The 18234-nt window shown below is 39.5% G+C and overlaps 1 protein-coding gene across 1 annotated transcript; it reads left to right on the top strand.

Annotated features, from left to right (window-relative positions):
- The first annotated feature begins 2573 nt into the window (after window positions 1–2573).
- Window positions 2574–17520, top strand: HIGD1C (HIG1 hypoxia inducible domain family member 1C). Its single transcript, XM_032420370.1, has 3 exons — window positions 2574–2793; window positions 6848–6982; window positions 16079–17520. The coding sequence occupies exons 1-3, from the start codon at window positions 2634–2636 to the stop codon at window positions 16141–16143; spliced, it is 360 nt and encodes a 119-aa protein (XP_032276261.1). The 5' UTR covers window positions 2574–2633; the 3' UTR covers window positions 16144–17520.
- Window positions 17521–18234: the final 714 nt, after the last annotated feature.

The raw sequence follows: 18234 nt of genomic DNA, 5'->3' as shown, positions 1-18234 counted from the left end.
TGCCTCTGATACTGCACACCAAGGACACGGGATCACTTTTGTGGTATTCTGCCAAAAATCTGTAACTTCAACCTAACGATGAGAAAGTATCAGAAAAAACTAAATTGAGAAACATCCTACAAAATAACTGGACTGCATTACCAAAATATCAGGGTCATGAGACAAAAGAAGATTGTGAGGATGAGCTTTATATGTCAACTTGACTGGGCTAAGGGATGCCTGGTAAAACATTATTTCTGGGTGTGTCTGTGGGGTGTTTCCAGCAGAGATTAGCACTTGAATTGGTAGACTGAATAAAGATCACCCTCACCAATGCAGCTGAGCATCATCAAATCAACTGAGGGCCTGAACAGAACAAAAAGGCAGAGGAAGGGTGAATTTGCTCCCTGCCTAAGCTGGGACATCCATCTTCTGACCTCAGACATCAATGCTCCTGGTTCTCAGGCCTTCAGACTTGGACAGGGACTTACACCATTGCCAGCTTGCAGATGGCAGATCATGAGACTTCTCAGCCCCCGCAATCACGAGCCAATTCCTACAATAAATCTCCTCATCTATATGTATATATACATGAATATAGGCATATGGAGATATGCAAGCTCATACATATATACGTGTGTATATATGTATGTGTGTTTATATGTATGCATATATATCTCCTATTGGTTCTGTTTGTCTAGAGAATCTTGACTAATATGACGACTAAGGAAATGTTCCAAGTTAGAGGAGAATAGAGACTTGACAACCAAACGCAGTATGCATTCCTGATTGAATCTTAAACTAGGAAAAAAATTGTCATTAAGGTCATCATTGGGAACTAATCTGGTGAAATACGAATAAAACCTTTCGATTATAGTATTACAGCATACTAATATTCCGATTCTGACCATGGTACTATGCCTACAGAAGTTTTTAGGGGTTAGGACGCCTCAGTACGCAACTTGCTCTCAGATGGTTCTCGGGAAGAAAGAGAAATTTTTCTTGAGAAAAAATGATAAAGCAAATGTGGCTAAATGTTAGCAAAAGGGAATCTGGGTGTCGGACATGCAATTCTGTGCAGTATTCTGGGAAATTCTCCGCAAATTTGAAATTATTTAAAATATTAGCGTTATAAGGAAAAAACCGTGAACGCTACCTGGTCTTCTGCGCTCATCTTTGTGGCTGCGGTCAGAAAGAGGCGGTGAGCCAGGACGTCTCCGAGGCCTCACGCGCCGGAAGGCTGCGGGGTGCAACAGAAGCGAAAGCAGCGTCCACCACCAAGCCGCCCCGAGAGCCACATGACTCCCCACACGCTCCCCGCACAGGCGCAGAGCAGCGGCTCACTCAGCACCTTCCCGCGCCCGCCCACCTGCCCGGCCCTCCGATTGGCCGCGGGCCTAGTGACATCACGTCCTTCGCAGCTGGGCGCTCGTGCAGCTCGAGGCTCTGCAATGGTTGCAGGTGTGAGGGCCTCGCCTCCAGGTGACCCCGGACAGGCCCGTGGCACCTGGACCCAGGATCTGGGCCACAGTGGGTGCCCCTCTAGCAAGTGCATATTCTTTAAAGACAAGAATCTTGGCCTCAGACAGCTAAAAATGCCTGCTGCCACCCAAGCCCAGTGTTGTACAGTGGGCCCACTTTCCTCTGGATTTGGGGTCCTGGAATCAGGTAGTGGGACTCACAGCCATAGAGGGGAGTTGGGAGCTCCCTGTGAAGGCAGAGTAAAAGTAAAAGCATCTTCTTCAAAGCCTTAATGTTTCCTTAATGTCTTTGGAAACCTAGTGTTTGTGGTCCAGGTGCTGTTACTTGTGACTTTCCAAGCAGGGGATGTGGAAACCTTGGCCAATACCAGATGGCCACGCCCCCCCCCCGGGCGTTTGGGGAGGGTTGTTTCTGGGCTTTCCCATTGTCAATTAGTAGGAAATTGCACATAAATGTGTCCCGGCCTTACAAACCCTCTTCTGATCTACAGCTTCCTGCTGAAGGAACACCAGGAGACAGACAGCAGGTGGTGGGGTACGCCACAGGTATGGTGCTTCTGCCACTTACCAGGTTACATTTTCTGATGAAAGCTGATTCATAGGATGAAGTCACCGTATTAGGTGAAAATGGTGGGTTGCATGGATAACGGACTGAGGTGCTTGCTAAACTGTGGTGACTGTGATTATAGTTGCTCTTGCGAGTTTCCTCATTCCTGTGTAGACAAGGAAGATTATTTCCATTGTCTAGCATAGCACCTGTCACGTGGTGGGTGCTCGATAAATATCTCAATGACTTTATAACGCCCTGCACATTCTGAAGAATTGCAGTGATCATTCTCCCATCCCTGTAAATTTGGAGGTAATTTTGCCTATGTTGGCACTGCCATCATTCTTTAAAATGATATTTTGTAAAAGTATTCTCTTACTGTTTGTGGAAGAAGTTCTGAGGTTCCCAATGACCTCAAATGCTTAGCAGTGAAAGGAGACTGAAAAACCCAATTATGATGTCTTTTACTCTGTATTCATGGAATCTGATTATCATCACCTCTCTTTACTTTTACCCTTTACCCCAAACAAAACGAAAGGATTCCATAATGAAAAGGGTGAAGGAAACATGACTTTATTTCAATTGGGCAGACAGGCAGATCAAGCAAATTGAAGACAGATGAACACATGATCAACAATATATTGGGAGAGGATAAATGGATTTTTAATGATTTACAGCAACCACAGAGAAAAATGTCTTCAGATAACCAGTGGTCAGCAGATGAGGAAGAAGGCCAACTCTCCCGGCTGATCAGGAAATCTAGGGACTCCCCATTTGTCCCCGTAGGTAAGTATGAGCCTTGACTGGACACTGGAGAACTGTCTGCAATCACAATGCTTTATCCAGTATCTTTGAGGAATGAAATGTTTTATATCATTGAATTTTTTCAGGTAATTGAAGCTAACCCCCTCTAAGGTGAGTTAAACTTTCAGAACAGTTTCCAGTATATGGCAAATCCCCAATAAATGTTAGCTATTATTCTTATTAGGAAGCTTCAAATCTTATTTATTTAACTGCCCTTCATTAGAGGTCTGTCTCAAATTACTAATTCCTACCCACTCTAACTGGACTAGATTGAATGCACTTTAACATTTCTGTGATGATGCAAGATCATCAGCAGCATCAGCTTATTATATTGAAAGTCTGTTAGTGACTGAGATGTCGGTGTCTCTTTGTTCCCTAACTCCAACCTTTAAGGTCTTGTGTCTGATGTTTACAGATTTTTCTGTCTCTTCCAATTAATGTTGAGTACAATCAAAAACTTCTGCCTCTAGTATTCTGTGGCACCAGAAGCTAGATACATAAATTTAAAGGAATTGTGAGTCAATTCAGAGTCAAGAAGCTCTGAGTGAAAACCTAGGCTACCTACCTGTCTGGACACTTGAGGGCATGAACTTTGTGATGTGCATGTTCAGTGGCCCTTTTTGCTGGTTTCCTGATGTGTTCCAGATGTTGAGGTTGATGGTTAAGTAAACTCTAGATTAAAGAAGTGTTATTATAATTAGACCTGGAGTCTTAGCCTCTTTTTCCTTTCCCAACACAGATTTAATATGTTTACATTTAGATAAATACTATATGTATCTGGACTTTAAAAAAACCCCACAAAATCTAAGCACCAATATTATGTTTTAAAAACCTAAGCTTTCTCTTTCTTCTTTTGGATGCTTAAGCTAATCTAAGCATTATTATATACTGCAGCCTTGATTGAGTCTTCCCTGGTATTCGTTTGGCCTGGAAACTATTAAAATAACTTATTTAAATGAGACATTATGTAAGTTACACTTACATAAGTGATTAATTTCTTAAAACCTTCCGAATAGGTATGTCGTTAGGTTTTCATTGTCACTGCAAATCTAGCAACTTTGTGTCATGATTCCCATATCAGAAAGAATAAAAATTTTACTTTATAGTAATATGCTGTTTAGAAGTTTAATTTAATTTGATTAAAATTTGATAATAGCACCCATAAAAAATGGAAGCAAATAATGTTATAGTGATTAATTCATCCTCCTTAGCATTTTTAACTAGAAAAACAATTCAAGAACTTGATGCCACTTGAACAGATCACTATCGTGAACAGAGATTAATCACTGTACCTATCATAAATTTAATTATTTTTCCAGAGACATTTAGGGTGATTAAAGTAGAAAGATAAAAGTGTTTCCAGCTAAATTCAATTATATACAAACTGCAGAGACACTATATGGAAAACAGTAAAGGTTCTGACTTTAATCTCCAAAGGAAACAAAACCAATTTGACTAGGAACAGAGCCTTGATTTGATAAGGGAAGAGAGTCAAGATTTTGCTAGAAAAATAAATGATAAAATTTGAATATATACTGTTGAATAGTTTAGCTATTGTTATTTTAATAATATCTACTATGTATTTCCTACTGCAGGATAGAGTGTCCTGTGCAGAAAATTTACAAAACATTTTTATTTATTAAACAACTTCCATCATTATAATCTATTTATATTGTTTAAATTTGTCTTATGATCACTGTCAAGGCCTGTGCATACATTATATATAGAAACTCTGTTGATAATTTGTTTTTGCTCCTTTCACTTAACATTTTCATATGTACATTTCTGTGTATTAGTATTTCCTATACTTGCAATTTTTTTCATAGCTATGGTAGTCTTTCCTCTGTTTGGGCCATTTCAGTTTGTTGTTGTTCAGTTTTTGTTGTTGTTTAGTTTTTCCTCATATGTAGTATAGCCATAAACATCTTTGTGTCAACTTCCTGATGTTTCTTTTGCTTATTTCCTTGGAATATGAATTTCCAGGGCAGGAAGCATGTTCAGTTTAATACCACTTATATATTTCCAGAGTTCTTAAGATTTGGCTAAACTTACAGAGCTTTCAGCATTGTACCTGTTTGTCAACGTGCCTACCACTGTTTTTTTAGTATTTGTTTTTTGCTGTTTTTGTTTGTCATTTTAATTTTTATTTCATTTGCTAGTTGGCCTATAAAATATACATGTAAATGCAATTACTCTCTTACTTCCATCTATTAAATGGATTCTGAAAGAATATATCCTCACCCACCCATAGAGACACACATGTGCCAACTAATCAAAACTTGCTATCCTACATAAATATCAATTGCATGTCTATATACTAACAACATACGGAAACTGAAATTAAAAACATAACACCATTCACAATCACTCCAAAGAAAATGAAATGCATAGATATATGCTTAACAAAACATGTATACAATCTGTATGCTGAAAATTACAAAATGTTAATGAAAGAAATCAGAAAGGACCTAAATAATGTAAAGATTACATGTAGTACTGTGTCTATGGATTGCAAGACTAAATATATATAGTAAAGAAGAATATAAATATAAAGAATGTATGTCAGTTCTCTCCAAATTGATCTATAGGTTTCATTAATTCCTATCAAAATCCCAGCAAGGTTTTTTGTAGATAAGACATGCTTATTCTAAAATTTACATGTGAAGGCAGAAGTCCTAGAATGGCTAAAATGATCTTTGAAAAAAAAAAAGGATAAAGTGGGAGAAATCACTGTACCTGATAGAGGCGTACTATATGGCTACAGTAATCAAGACAGTGTGGTGTTGCTAGAGGGATAAATACATACATCAACAAGATATAAGAGAGAAGGGGCGCCTGGGTGTCTCAGTCGTTAAGCGTCTGCCTTTGGCTCGGGTCATGATCCCAGGGTCCTGGGATCAAGCCCCGCCATCGGGCTCCCTGCTCAGTGGGAAGCCTGCTTCTCCCTCTCCCACTCCCCCTGCTTGTGTTCCCTCTCTTGCTGTGTCTCTCTCTATCAAATAAATAAATAAAATCTTAAAAAAAAAAAAAAGATATGAGAGAAGCCAAAATATAGACCCATGCTTTTATTATGCAAAGTTTTCTCTATTCTTATGTCAAAATATGGCATTTTGTCCTCATTTTCTCTAAAGTCTACTTTACCTTCTTTTAGATGTTATAAATATGCTATTCTGTTTTCTTCTAGTTTTTATTGATTTTTTTTTGTTTTTACATTTAATTCTAACCCATGCAGAATTTTTTTTGTAGGTCTGCTGTGAGATACAAATCCAAATTAGTTCACCCTACCAAAAGATTGTACTGATGGTATTTATTAAGTAACTATTCCTTGATCTGTTATTTGGTTATTTTGATTTGTCATGAATTAAGTTCTCACAGTGTTTTAAATCTCTTTCTAGAATCTTTCCTATTCAGTTGATCAGTTTTCTGTCTTAGAGCCAATTACATAGGATCTTGGTTGTCACAGCAGTATATTCACCCCTTGAAATTTGTAGGGAATACAGAAATATTTGTGTGTACCTCTGGAGTTTAGAAGAGTCACAGATCTTTCTGGAGTCACATACTTCTTAGGCAAATATTCATACCTTTTCATCTCATTAAAATTTAAATATCTCATTTTTATAGAAGATCAAAATATTTACTCCTTATTTGATAGCAAGTAGAGAGGAGTAAAGCCAAACATTTAAAAGCTATGGATGCTGGAATGTTTGGTTGGTTTGCTCGCCGGCTTAGTGACTTGCCCCTAAATAAAAGCCTTTCACCATGCACAATATGAAATCATGCCTCAGGAATATTAGAAATTACTACACTACATGATTCAGGTTTTTTTGGGAAGAGTCAAAACTGCAAATATTGAATCCATGAGTCTATTTTAAAATCTGGTGGATCAAATCCAGCATAGTTCTTCTTAAAGTATTCTTTGGTATCTGGCCTGCTTATCTTCCAAGTACTGATCCTTTGGACAGTCTTCTATTCAGCCCTCTAAATCTTGGGGATCCTAGCCTACTATTTACATAACCTCTACTTTTTTAATTCACAGGAATAGCAGGTTTTATGACTGTGGTGTCCTATGGTCTTTACAAGTTAAAGTACAGAAAAGATCAGAAAATGTCCATTCATCTTATTCACATGAGAGTTGCTGCCCAAGGATTTGTTGTAGGAGCTGTGACTCTAGGTAACCTGCTTAATTTCTGTCTTGTGTTCAGCTATCTTTGAGTATATTTTAACTTATTTTAGAAAATGAATATTGGGTCAAGGTGATAAAACAGAGGCGGAATGGTAAGAAAGACAGCGAACTTCACTTGGCTGAAGTTGCTTCCCCGTAAGAGGCTTTAATTTCTTGGTATTTTAAGCACTGAAAGAAAAAAAAACAGTAGACAAAAGGTACAAACTTCCAGTTATAAAATAAGTAAGTCCTGGGGAATCTGGGGGTTTAATCCGTTGAGCGTCCGACTCTTGATTTCGGCTCAGGTCATGATCTCAGGGTCATGGGATCAAGCCCCACATTGGGCTCTGCACTCAGTGGGGAGTCTGCTTGTCCCTCACCCTTCCCCCTCCCCCCCGCTCTCACACACGCTCTGTCTCTCAAATAAATAAAATCTTAAATAATAAAAATAATAAAATAAAATAAGTAAGTCCTGGGGATGTAATGTACAGCATTCTGACTATAGTTAATAATACTGTTTGGTATATCTGAAAGTTGCTAAGAGAGTAGATCTTAAAAGTTCTCATCACAAGAAAAAAAATCCTTTAACTATGCAGGTTACAAATGTTAATGGACTTACTGTGGTGATCACTACAGTACATGCAAGTAATGAATCCTTGTTGTATACCTGAAACTAATATAATGTTGTAGGTCAATTATACCTAAAAAAATTTTTAAAAGGTAGAGAACTAGGTTATGGGTTCTGTTATCTTGTATAGTGAAAGGAGCAGTGAATAGTTTGTACCCTCTGTAACCCAACTAAAGCAGTGGTTCTAGATTCCAGCCTTTAACGCTAAGTCAAGTTCCCAGCCTACGTGAATAGCAGATATAATTATTAATGTAGTTTAACTGGGAAGAATACATTTTTAGAGCCCACAAGTCTCAATATCTGTTCTCCTTTTATTCCCAGTCTGAGCAATAGGCAAACCTTTTCTAATTAGTCTATAAATTAAGTAATACTTAATACAGTCAAATCCAAAGAACAGCTGTAAAATTATCTGGTTAATTCCAGTTATATCAACAGCTAAACCAGATAGTTCTAACAAGAAGTCCACTTTAGGACCTTAATTATCTAACTTTCTTTTTGTCTACATTAATGAGAACAAGTTACAATGTTCTTAGTTCTCCTTCATGCTGTGCAGGGTAGAGTCAGCCTAAGAGGAGGTCTAGGATTATGGAATGATGGGTGTGGGGCTTGCGTATAGGGAGTTATATGGTAATTATCTTATTACCATGACTTGTGATATGCAGGTGTTGAACAAAATATGAGAAACTTCACCACAGAATTAGAGTGCCATTTTCATCATTTAGCAAACATCTGCTGTGCATTTGCTATGTGCAAGGCCCTGTGCCAGTCTAGAGATACAGAGATAAGACTCAGTCCCTTCCCTCAAAGAGGCTGGTCTCCTCAGGGAGAACGACCAAGAACAGAAGAAGCCAGTATAAATCACAGATACTATGAGATAGCACAGGTTGCTCTGGAAGCACAAACACAAAGGAGGGGCCTTTAACTAGTGCTGAGAGTCCAGGGGAGGCTTTCCTCAGGATGTAAATTATACGAGCAAAGCATGTGGAAGAATTAGCTAGTCAGAGAAGGAGATCAGGATTCTAGACAGAGGAAAAAACAAAGGCACAGAAGCATGGCACATTAGTGGAACTCAACGTAGCTTGGTGTGGTAAGTGACTCAATCGGTGTTTGATGAGAGAAGCAAAGCTACTAGGAGTAATATATAATAAGAGATTTATTATAGGCATTTGGAATTACATAGTTGTGAGGCTCTTGCGTATGTATCAGCAGCTGGGGCCTGAAGTGGGCAGGGCAAGCACTTAGAATGGAAAAGGAGATATAAAGTGAGAGAAGCAAGAAAAATCTGGAACCTGCAAGGATGAGCTGGGAACACACAGGATGAACTGTTTGGAACCCTTGTGGATTTCTCACCATCTCTAAGCCTCTAAATTCGATGATGGGAGTGACAGGGGAAAAAACGATGCCCTTCATCTTGGAGCCAAACATGGACCTGGCCAAGGAGTCAGAAAAGGTGAAGGAGGAAATTCAGCAGAAGCCACAGTAGCTGTAATCCTAGCTGCTGCCCCATACCAACAAAGGGGACCAGCAGATAAGCAAAAATATGCTGCAACAGGGCCTTCCGAGCATAAAATGAATTTGGCTGCTGCTTCACTTCTGCCTTCTAAATCTTACGCAAATTTCCCTTCTGCAAGAACTCAGGGAATAAAAGGAAAGGAATTCCGGAAAATGTAGTTACAGTTTGGCTAAGTTGACACAATACAAATTCACCATTGTCTATCCCTTGTCAACCTGGCATCCTTATAACACCTCTTTTATTACACTTAACTTTGAAATTAAAACAATGGCAAAATCAATCATCCAATGTATAACCAAAAACATGCTAATTCTCTCCCAAAAGGTGATACAAAATCCCTTTATCCATCTTTGAGTGGTGTTGATTTGTCTTTGAGCAGAGTCACATTCCCCTTTGATATCCTGTAAGCTAAATTCTGAAATATAAGGATAATTATTATTAACACTTCTTACATTCGATGGCAGATAAAGGGAAGTAGCAAATAGGAAAAAAAATGGTTAATGTATACACAAATGTATTCAAATCAAAATAAGGAAGAAATATTCATAGCTATCAGACCTTGTATCTACAACTAGTAGTAGAACACCATGGCTGGTGTTCTAACCATGTTCTAGCCATTTCATACTCCCTTTGCCTTCAGTAAGCACCTTGGCTATTCAAGGTTATTTGACTGGTATGGTGACCCATACCTTATTCCTAAATGGTCTGGGTCATTAGCCATCCTGCTTGTATTGGGTATAGTTTTCCATTGTCTTTAATCACAGGATATGGGAGTACTAAAAAATGCCCCAGAAGATATGCATTCCAGACACACACCTCCTTACCCTACCTTTGTACAGTATAGTAGTAACCTAATTTCCCCTTGATAGATCAGATCGATTCAATGGACTAACGCAATGTCCTGTGGAATGGAGAGTTGATCAAGGTCCTTGCAGTCTAGATTATGGCAAGTAGAATGGCTTACAGTGGGCTTTCCCAACCATAATAGCCCTTATACCACAGGGAACCAACGTGAGGATTCTGACAGTTGCTGGGTTTGTCCATTCCAATTACACATTCCAGAACTGGCGAAATAATTCAGGGACCCACCAGCCCAACCTGACCTCCATAAACTCCTAGCTTGACTGGTAGACCACCCTAATTCTCAAGGCATCAGTATCAATTCAGAATCAATATTTAATAATCTCTCACAAATGTGATTATTTGCCCTTCCTCGTGCACAGGCACCTTGCTGAACGGTCACAGATCCCTTTAGGAAAGGCCAGACGGAGCATTTACAGTATTTATATTTTTGGCTGTGTAACAGGGTCTTTTCTTAAGGAGGTCTGCCCTCTCCTTTATTCAAGGGACTCTGGGTCTGTAAAGTGACTCAAATCTGGGACTTGGTCAGGGGGCCATGGCTGTCTACTGTGATGATTCAAGTGAAACTTCTACTCACCAAACCTAGAGCTTTTCTGCTTATATGCTGCCAACCACTTTCAACTCTAGGGACACCATAATCAATCAGCCAATGCCAAAGATCTTTGTGGCTTAGACTATGCAGATTACTGTTTAGTCTTGCTGCGCATTAGAGTAATCATGCTTTCCCTGTCTTTGTCAATTAAATGATGCCACTTGACCCCTGCCACTCAGGATCCCATCATCTCCACTGACTTCAGAAAGCCTAGCAATTCCCACTGTCATTTCTGGCTTACAGAAGACAGGCGCCACAGAACTCTCCAAGGATGCTAGGGACTCCCGTCACAAATATAAGGATAATTCGCACAGCCTTGGTGAAGGAAATAGATCTATTTAGGGGGTGAGGGAGCAGGATAAATCCACTGGAACATTCCAATCTCCCTAAGCCCTTGGGTACCCTCCTTAACAGCAGGGTTTCTCAATCTCAGCACTATTGACGTTTTGGACTGAATATTCTTTGTTGTGGAGGGCTGTCATGTGCTTTACAGGATGTTCAGCAGCATCCCCAGCATCTACCATGCAAATAGCCCCCATCCACCTCCAGTGTGACAACCAAAAATGCTCCAGACATTGCCAGATTTCCCTGGGGAATGAAATTGCCCCCGTAAAGAAGAATGACTGCCATACTGCTGTACCCTGGACGTAAACCAAGAAAGCTCTGGCATTTCAACTTCATTTAGTGGAGATTACCTTTCAGGCCAAGTTTTAGTCATTCGCAGGAAGGAGTGCAAAGGAGTCTCAGATACAGGGGTCCAAGGACCCCGTTTCACGGAAACCTGCTCATAGGTCCCCTTCCTGATTTTCAGGATCCCACTCTTTCCAAAGAAATGCCCTAATTTGGACATAAGAGACTCTGTGAGGTTGGGAGTTTTATTACTGCTGTAATTAGTCACCAACAGGATTAGTTCCTGTGTATGTTTTTCAAAAATAGCAGCCTTGGGCGCCTGGGTGGCTCAGTTGGTTAAGCAACTGCCTTCAGCTCAGGTCATGATCCTGGAGTCCCGGGATCGAGTCTCATGTCGGGCTCCCTGCTCAGCGGGGAGTCTGCTTCTCCCTCTGACCCTCCTCCCTCTCATGCTCTCTCTCATTCTCTCTCTCAGATAAATAAATAAAAATCTTAAAAAAAAAAAAAATATCAGCCTCATAACTATGGGAGCTGAGTTTTTTTCTGGAAAGTCATACAGCTTTCAGGTCCCTCACAGAACCTGGATTAAGGAATTAAAAGCCCTGAGTCTATCATTCTGTGTTCCCAAGTTCTCCAGCACACTTAGAAGAAACCAGCCTAATTATACCCCTTATCTCCAGTAAATGTCCTATGACAGTAAATATCTGATCACCCAAAGCCTGGTTTCTATAGGCATCTGATTAAGGTTATTTATAGGTGACAATCTAAAAAAATATTTTAATACTGCATGCCATGGACTACTGGCATCCTCTTTACTACTGAAAAAAAAATGGCCATTAATATCTTTAAATCTAATCAGATCAGAGAACCAATTCCAGATGACCCAGAACCTACCCTCATGGTTATGTTCCTCTGGAAGCTTCTGATACCAAAATCTGTATCAGTCAGAGTTCAGTCAGAGAAGCAAAACTACCAGTAGTGATATACAAAAAGGGATTTATTATAGAAATATGACCCTAACCAATTTTGAGAGCTGGTTAAACAGTCCATGTTAGACTGTTGCTTATGTTTCTAAGGCTGGGGCCTGAAGTTAGCAAGGCAGCAGCTGGAAGGAAAAATAAACTGGGATCTTCAAGGAAGAGCTGGAACTCACAAAGAAAAACCTGGGTCAGTCTTTTACTGACTCCAACTTTGATCACGGTGTGACCTGTAGGAGAAGCTGGACCCCCTATCATGGCGCTCATCCCCTGGCCTAGGAGCTGAAGAAGCTAAAGGAGGAGATCCAGAAGGAGCTGAAAGATCTGTGGGTCTGACTGCTGCCCAACAATGGCAAGGTGAGCCAGCAGGTAAACAACAACATGCACAAGCTGTAACAGCGCCTGGCACCCTGCACCAAGCCCTCCAAGTGTAAAAGCATATAGCAGCTGCTGCTTCAACTTTCACCTTCAAATCTCAAGCAAAATGTCTCTTATGAGCCAAGCTAACCCAGAAATATGCAGGGACGGGAATTCTGCAAAAAACAGTTACAGCATAGCTAAACTGATAGAAAACAAATCCCCGATAGATGTATATGGTTGCAAGCTGAGGCATTAACAAGATGACATGAGTCAGTGGAAGATTTAAACAGGGGAGTAAGGTAGTCATGATGGCAGCTGAGAAAGATGCCTGCTCAAACACAGGCAATATGAAACTGTTTAAACAGAGGGTCACACTAACAAAAGACAGAACAGTGGTTATCTGTGGAAAGGAGGGGAGATATGGTCAGAGAGGGAAAGCTGGGGGGCTTCCAGGATGCTTCCTATATTCTATTTCTTGACCCGCAATTCCAGATAATTCACTCTACAACTATCTGTTAATCTGGTTGTTTAGATTGTGTCTACCATTTTCCATGCATATTATATTTCACTATGAGGAAAAGGAAAATGATTAGAGAGGATTTGTAAAGTAGGGGTGAGAACAAAGGCAGAGAAGTCAATTAGACGATGAACTAGGTCTGAATTAAAGCACGAATAGTGAAAATGGGGAGGAGATGGATTCTAGAAACATTCAGGACTCACCAACTAAGTGATTGGGAAAAAGAAGGAAGGAAGGAAGGAGTCAAGGATGATTCCTAGGTTTCTGGTTTGGGCAACCAGATAAAAGGTGTGCTTTCACTACTATAAAGAACGAAGAACAGGTTTGGTGGGAGGATAAGTGTATATTGGACAAAACAGTAATAGCTAATAGTAATGAGTGTTTATGATGTGCAACTTATATATTACTATCTCATTTAATCTTTTTTTGTAGGTAAACTTTATTATTAAGTTTTTATTTTCATTCCAGTAGAGTTAACATATAGTGTTATGTTAGGTGTACACTACAGTGATTTAATCTTAATAACCTCCTTCACACCACCTGGTGTACTGCAATACACTTCAGTACCGATGCCAACCACCTGCAGCTCACCTTAGATGCCACAGGTTTACGGACATGGTTCCCAGAGACTGCTGTTACTGCAGACACCAGCCACCAGGGAGGTGCCCAGGCCACCTGCACTTCTGACCAACTGGCTGCAAATTCAGAGGTTCCCAAGACTCCCTCAGGTTTGATATTTCACTAGAACAACTTACGAACTCAGGAAAGCTCTATACTTACTACAGTTTTATTAAGAAGTATATAAATCAAGACCAGGCAAATTGAGACATGTAGGGTAAGGTATGGGAGGATCCCAAACTCAAAGCTTTATACCCTTTCCCTATGGAATCAGGGCATGCCACCCTTCCAACCAAGAAACTCTACTGAGCTTCAGCAACCAGAGTTTTTATTGTGGCTTCATTATGTAGGCATGATTGACTGAATCACTGGCCTCATGACAGAACTTAATCTCCAGTCCTACTCCCCTCCCTGGAGGTCTAAGAACCCTCTAATCATATGGTTGGTCTTTCTGGCATGACTAGCCACATCCTGAAGTTATCTAGGAGCCCACCATGGGTCACCCCATTAACATAAATTCAGGTATAATCCAAGGGGCTCATGAGTAACAAAGATACTCCTCTAACTGGGAAGTTTTTTTTAATATTTTATTTATTTATTCGACTGAGAGAAAGAGCGCACGCATAAGCAGGGGGAGTGGCAGGCAGAGGGAGAAGTAGGCTCCCCATTGAGCAGAGAGCCCGATGCAGGGCTCGATCCCAGGACCCTGGGATCATGACCTGAGCCGAAGGCAGATGTTCAACAACTGAGCCACCCAGGTGCCCCTCTCTATCTGGGAAATTCCAAGCATTTTAAAGCTCTATCCCAAGAACTCTGGACAAAGTCCAAAGTCTTTATTAACAATACCCTAAGAGGTAGGTGCTGTTATAATCCCATTTCCAGATAAGGAAACCAAGGCTTAGAGAGGAAAAAAACTTCTTGCTCACAATTGCATGGGCTATCTACTCCAGAGCCTGAACTCTTAATTTTATATTATACTGACTGAGATGCCTATGGCAGATGTCTCCAAATTAGAGTACTCATAGCCTAGAAGATGTATAAGGAGATCCATGGGTATGCGGGAAGAAAATATTTTTATCTTTTTTTTTTTTTTTTTTTTGTGGGCAGCAATGCAAAGTTTATTGAGCGATAGTAAAGTTTATTGAGTGGGAGTACAAAAGCTTCTGAAGAGGGGGCAGACCCGAGAGGCCTGCCCGAAAATATTTTTATCTTGAAAACAAAAAAGCTTTACTCATATATAGATTGGCCAGAGTACATTTATATTGTTTATAAATAAACGAACACTTCGAGGGGCATTCTCATTTATTTATGCACAATTTAAAAGTTTGGCAGCCCCCTATGTATGTGGAAATTTCACATATGGTATAATGAGTATATGGGTCTCACATTCAGAAGAGAGGTCTAACTTGCTTACCAGTGAAGCAACAGGTATGAATGAGGTGAGAAAAGAGCTGAGATCAGAGCTCCAGGGAACACCAACATTTAATAGATAGGCAAGAGGTAAGAATTACCTGTGTCTAATAAGCACAGGGAAATGAGTTCTACAATTGTCTCTGCATCTGAGAATGTTTCCATTGGTACCACAATGCATCAAGTAAACATGTTTTTGCCTTGGATTTTATACATCTGTGACAGTTATACTACTATTGTGTTAGAAAATTGTGCCAACAGCTGCCTCGCTTGGCTACAGTGTGTAGATGAGAACAACTTTACCCACCCTTTATTCTCTGTGCACTCTTTGAAGATACCAACAAGCAGCGTCAGAGAAAAAAGCAGAAGGAAAGGAAGTAAAGGATTTAGTTTAGACAATCTACTAGACAGCTGGCGTCTTGATAACTGATACGGTTGGGGGTGGGAGGTGAGCGGACTCCTTAACTTCCTTTGGGTACGAACATTTGGTGACACATTTGGTGACATTCCTGCACGGCAGTCAAACAACTCTATCCCTCAGGCTATTCCCCTTGACTATTAGCTAATTCACCCACTAGACTGTAAACCTCTAGGAGCAAGGATTCTATCCCTTTCACCTTCGTTTCCCTTGAGACACTGAACACAAGTAGGCACTGAAGAGAGGTGTGCTAGGTTGAGATGTCTATTGTTTCTTAGTATCTAGCCAAATCTCCCCACTCTCCTAACTTTTTCACCCATATTTTAAAATTCAAATTCTAGGGTGGCATAGTAACATTATAAATTTGGATTTTGATTTATATTGATCTTAAAGGGCTCTAACTTTTTTGGGTTTGTTTGTTTGTCTGGAGCCGCTTATATGATCCAAGCCAAAAGTTAATAAGATGGAAGGCATCTGTTTGTTTTTTAAGTTGAGGGACAGTTTTGGGAAAATACAAGTGGAAGAAATTCAGGGTTTGTTTTCCACAGATACCGTATTTATATACATCTTTTTGTTTCTAGGTGTTCTCTATTCTATGTATAAGGATTACATCAGACCTCGATTCTTCAATGTGTCCAAAAAATGAAGCTACATCTAAGACAAGAGGCTTCTGAAAACTATTTATTATGAAGAATAAATTCTCAATATGTAGCAAATTATACTGCAGAAGAATGAGACAGGATTCTCATAGCCTTGTATAATAAGTCTCAATTGTTTACAAAGTTGATTTCCAAATCAGCAATCACAGTCAACTCAAAAATATCCTTATTGTCTTTCAGAACCTAGGATATGATTTTCTGACTTTTAGAATTTTTACTTTCTAGTTAGTGGCAGAAAATAATCTATATTATGCCAAACCAATCTGAAAATTAGGAGTTATAATAGTGGCTACAGAAAAATTATCTATATCCATATTAAATGTGATACTCTATTCATCACTTAATTCTCTCCATATAGGGCAAGGTAATTAGAGCTTTCATAAATTCCTTTTGAGAATGGGAAACAATTGTATCAGAGGAGAATGGTCATGCTGTTATTAAAATTTGGTTTACCACTGTGCACCTCACTCTAATCTAAAAACTTGACTATTTTGCCACAAACATCAATGTTTAACATTTTAATATATCTGTGTATTCATTTTTATACTTCTTGACAGTATTTCTAGGATCACAAAGGTAAATTGCTAAAAAAAAATCCCTTTCCCCCAGATGGCAATTGTGGGGGTGAAAGGAGTTAGTCTGGTATGACACTAGAAACCAAAGTAGACATTAAATGTTAACTATACCTGTGACCTCAAACTCCTCTATAACTGCCCTAAGGTTCTAAAAAATTAACTAGACTTTGTTGAAGTCCTAACTGCTGTGACTCCAATTTACTCCCCTAAGACTCCAAGCCTGGGAAAAAAACAAATGAAAAAATATTCACTGAAATAAAATCAAGAATGTACTATAAAATGATCTGTGGTAGTTATTTCCTTTTCCTTGAGGTCTTCTTTAGTGGTGGGTTAATCTGACAGGAAGGTAAAGTCTAGTATTTGGGAAAGAAAAAGATGTAAGAATATCTGAAAATATGTCTGCATTCCAGATATTAGCCCACTATTCTGTGTATTATATACACTTCTCTCCATTGGCACCGGTAATAATTTTTGAAATTGTCATTTACCTATCAGAAGGCTCTTCTAGTGCCACCAACAAGTATACCTATTTTGGTCAACACTGTCCTCTTTGGAAAATAGGCAAGGAAAGAATCCAACTGCTTTATTCCACTACATAGTCCAGCAGCTGGATCAAATATGCTCCATGGAGGTCAGCAAAACTGAGAACAGCTGGCATAGAAATGTCACCCTTCAAGTTGATTACACAATGAAAAGGTATTTCTCATCAGGCTACTGGGAAGATTCTACTCTCTCAATATATACTGTGCACTAAAAACAGACTTAAGGGGGCGCCTGGGTGGCTCAGTCGGTTAAGTGTCTGGCTTCAGCTCATGATCCCAGGGTCCTGGGATCAAGTCCCGCATCAGGCTCCCTGCTCAGCGGGGGGTCTGCTTCTCCCTCTCCCACTCCCCCTGCTTGTGCTCTCTCTCTGTCAAATAAATAAATGAAACTAAAAAAAAAAAAAAAAAAAGGAAAAGAAAAGAAATCTAGATTTGTACATAAATTAGAGAATGATTAAATGTTCTTAACTTAGAAAAGAAGTGTACCCAAGACTCACTCTTTAGAAATCACTCTCTTCTCCTGGTTTTAGCATGACTCAGGTGATCAAATTTTTTGATTACAGGAATTATATGACCTGACGGATATACTTATAAACTTTTGTAAACTCCAGTCTCTTCCTAGTAACATATAGCTAAAGGAGGGAGATGAGTTAAAGAATCCCCCAAGTATTTAGTCTCTGTTTAACCAAGCACCTCAACTTTTTAGGAGTGGCAAAACAGAATTTTTTAACCTTTTTTTTTTTTTTCTTTCTCCTAACACTCTCTAGTAATGAAACTGAGAAACTTAATTGCCCAAGAAGGGAGGAAAATCCAAATTGGTCCATCTAGAGTTGCTATCTGTGTATAAAGAATCTACAATACTGAAACTCATTTTAAAAATCTCTTTTTCAAGTGAAAGCTGTTAATTGATGCTAATTCAGTTTAATTTTAAGATCAGAAGGATGCTAAACTACATTGTAAG

This window comes from Phoca vitulina, unplaced genomic scaffold (genome assembly GCF_004348235.1).
Source record: "Phoca vitulina isolate PV1807 unplaced genomic scaffold, GSC_HSeal_1.0 scaffold23, whole genome shotgun sequence".
Taxonomy (NCBI): domain Eukaryota; kingdom Metazoa; phylum Chordata; class Mammalia; order Carnivora; family Phocidae; genus Phoca; species Phoca vitulina.
Note: the sequence above shows the minus strand (reverse complement) of the source record. Positions and strands in the feature narration are given on the sequence as shown.

Bases quoted from the DNA above. Each gene is read 5' to 3' on its own strand.
- HIGD1C (XM_032420370.1), top strand. From the start codon at position 2,634: ATGATCAACAATATATTGGGAGAGGATAAATGGATTTTTAATGATTTA. The intron at 2,794-6,847 runs GTAAGTATGAGC...TTTAATTCACAG, and splicing joins CTCCCCATTTGTCCCCGTAG to GAATAGCAGGTTTTATGACT. The intron at 6,983-16,078 runs GTAACCTGCTTA...TTTTGTTTCTAG, and splicing joins TGTAGGAGCTGTGACTCTAG to GTGTTCTCTATTCTATGTAT.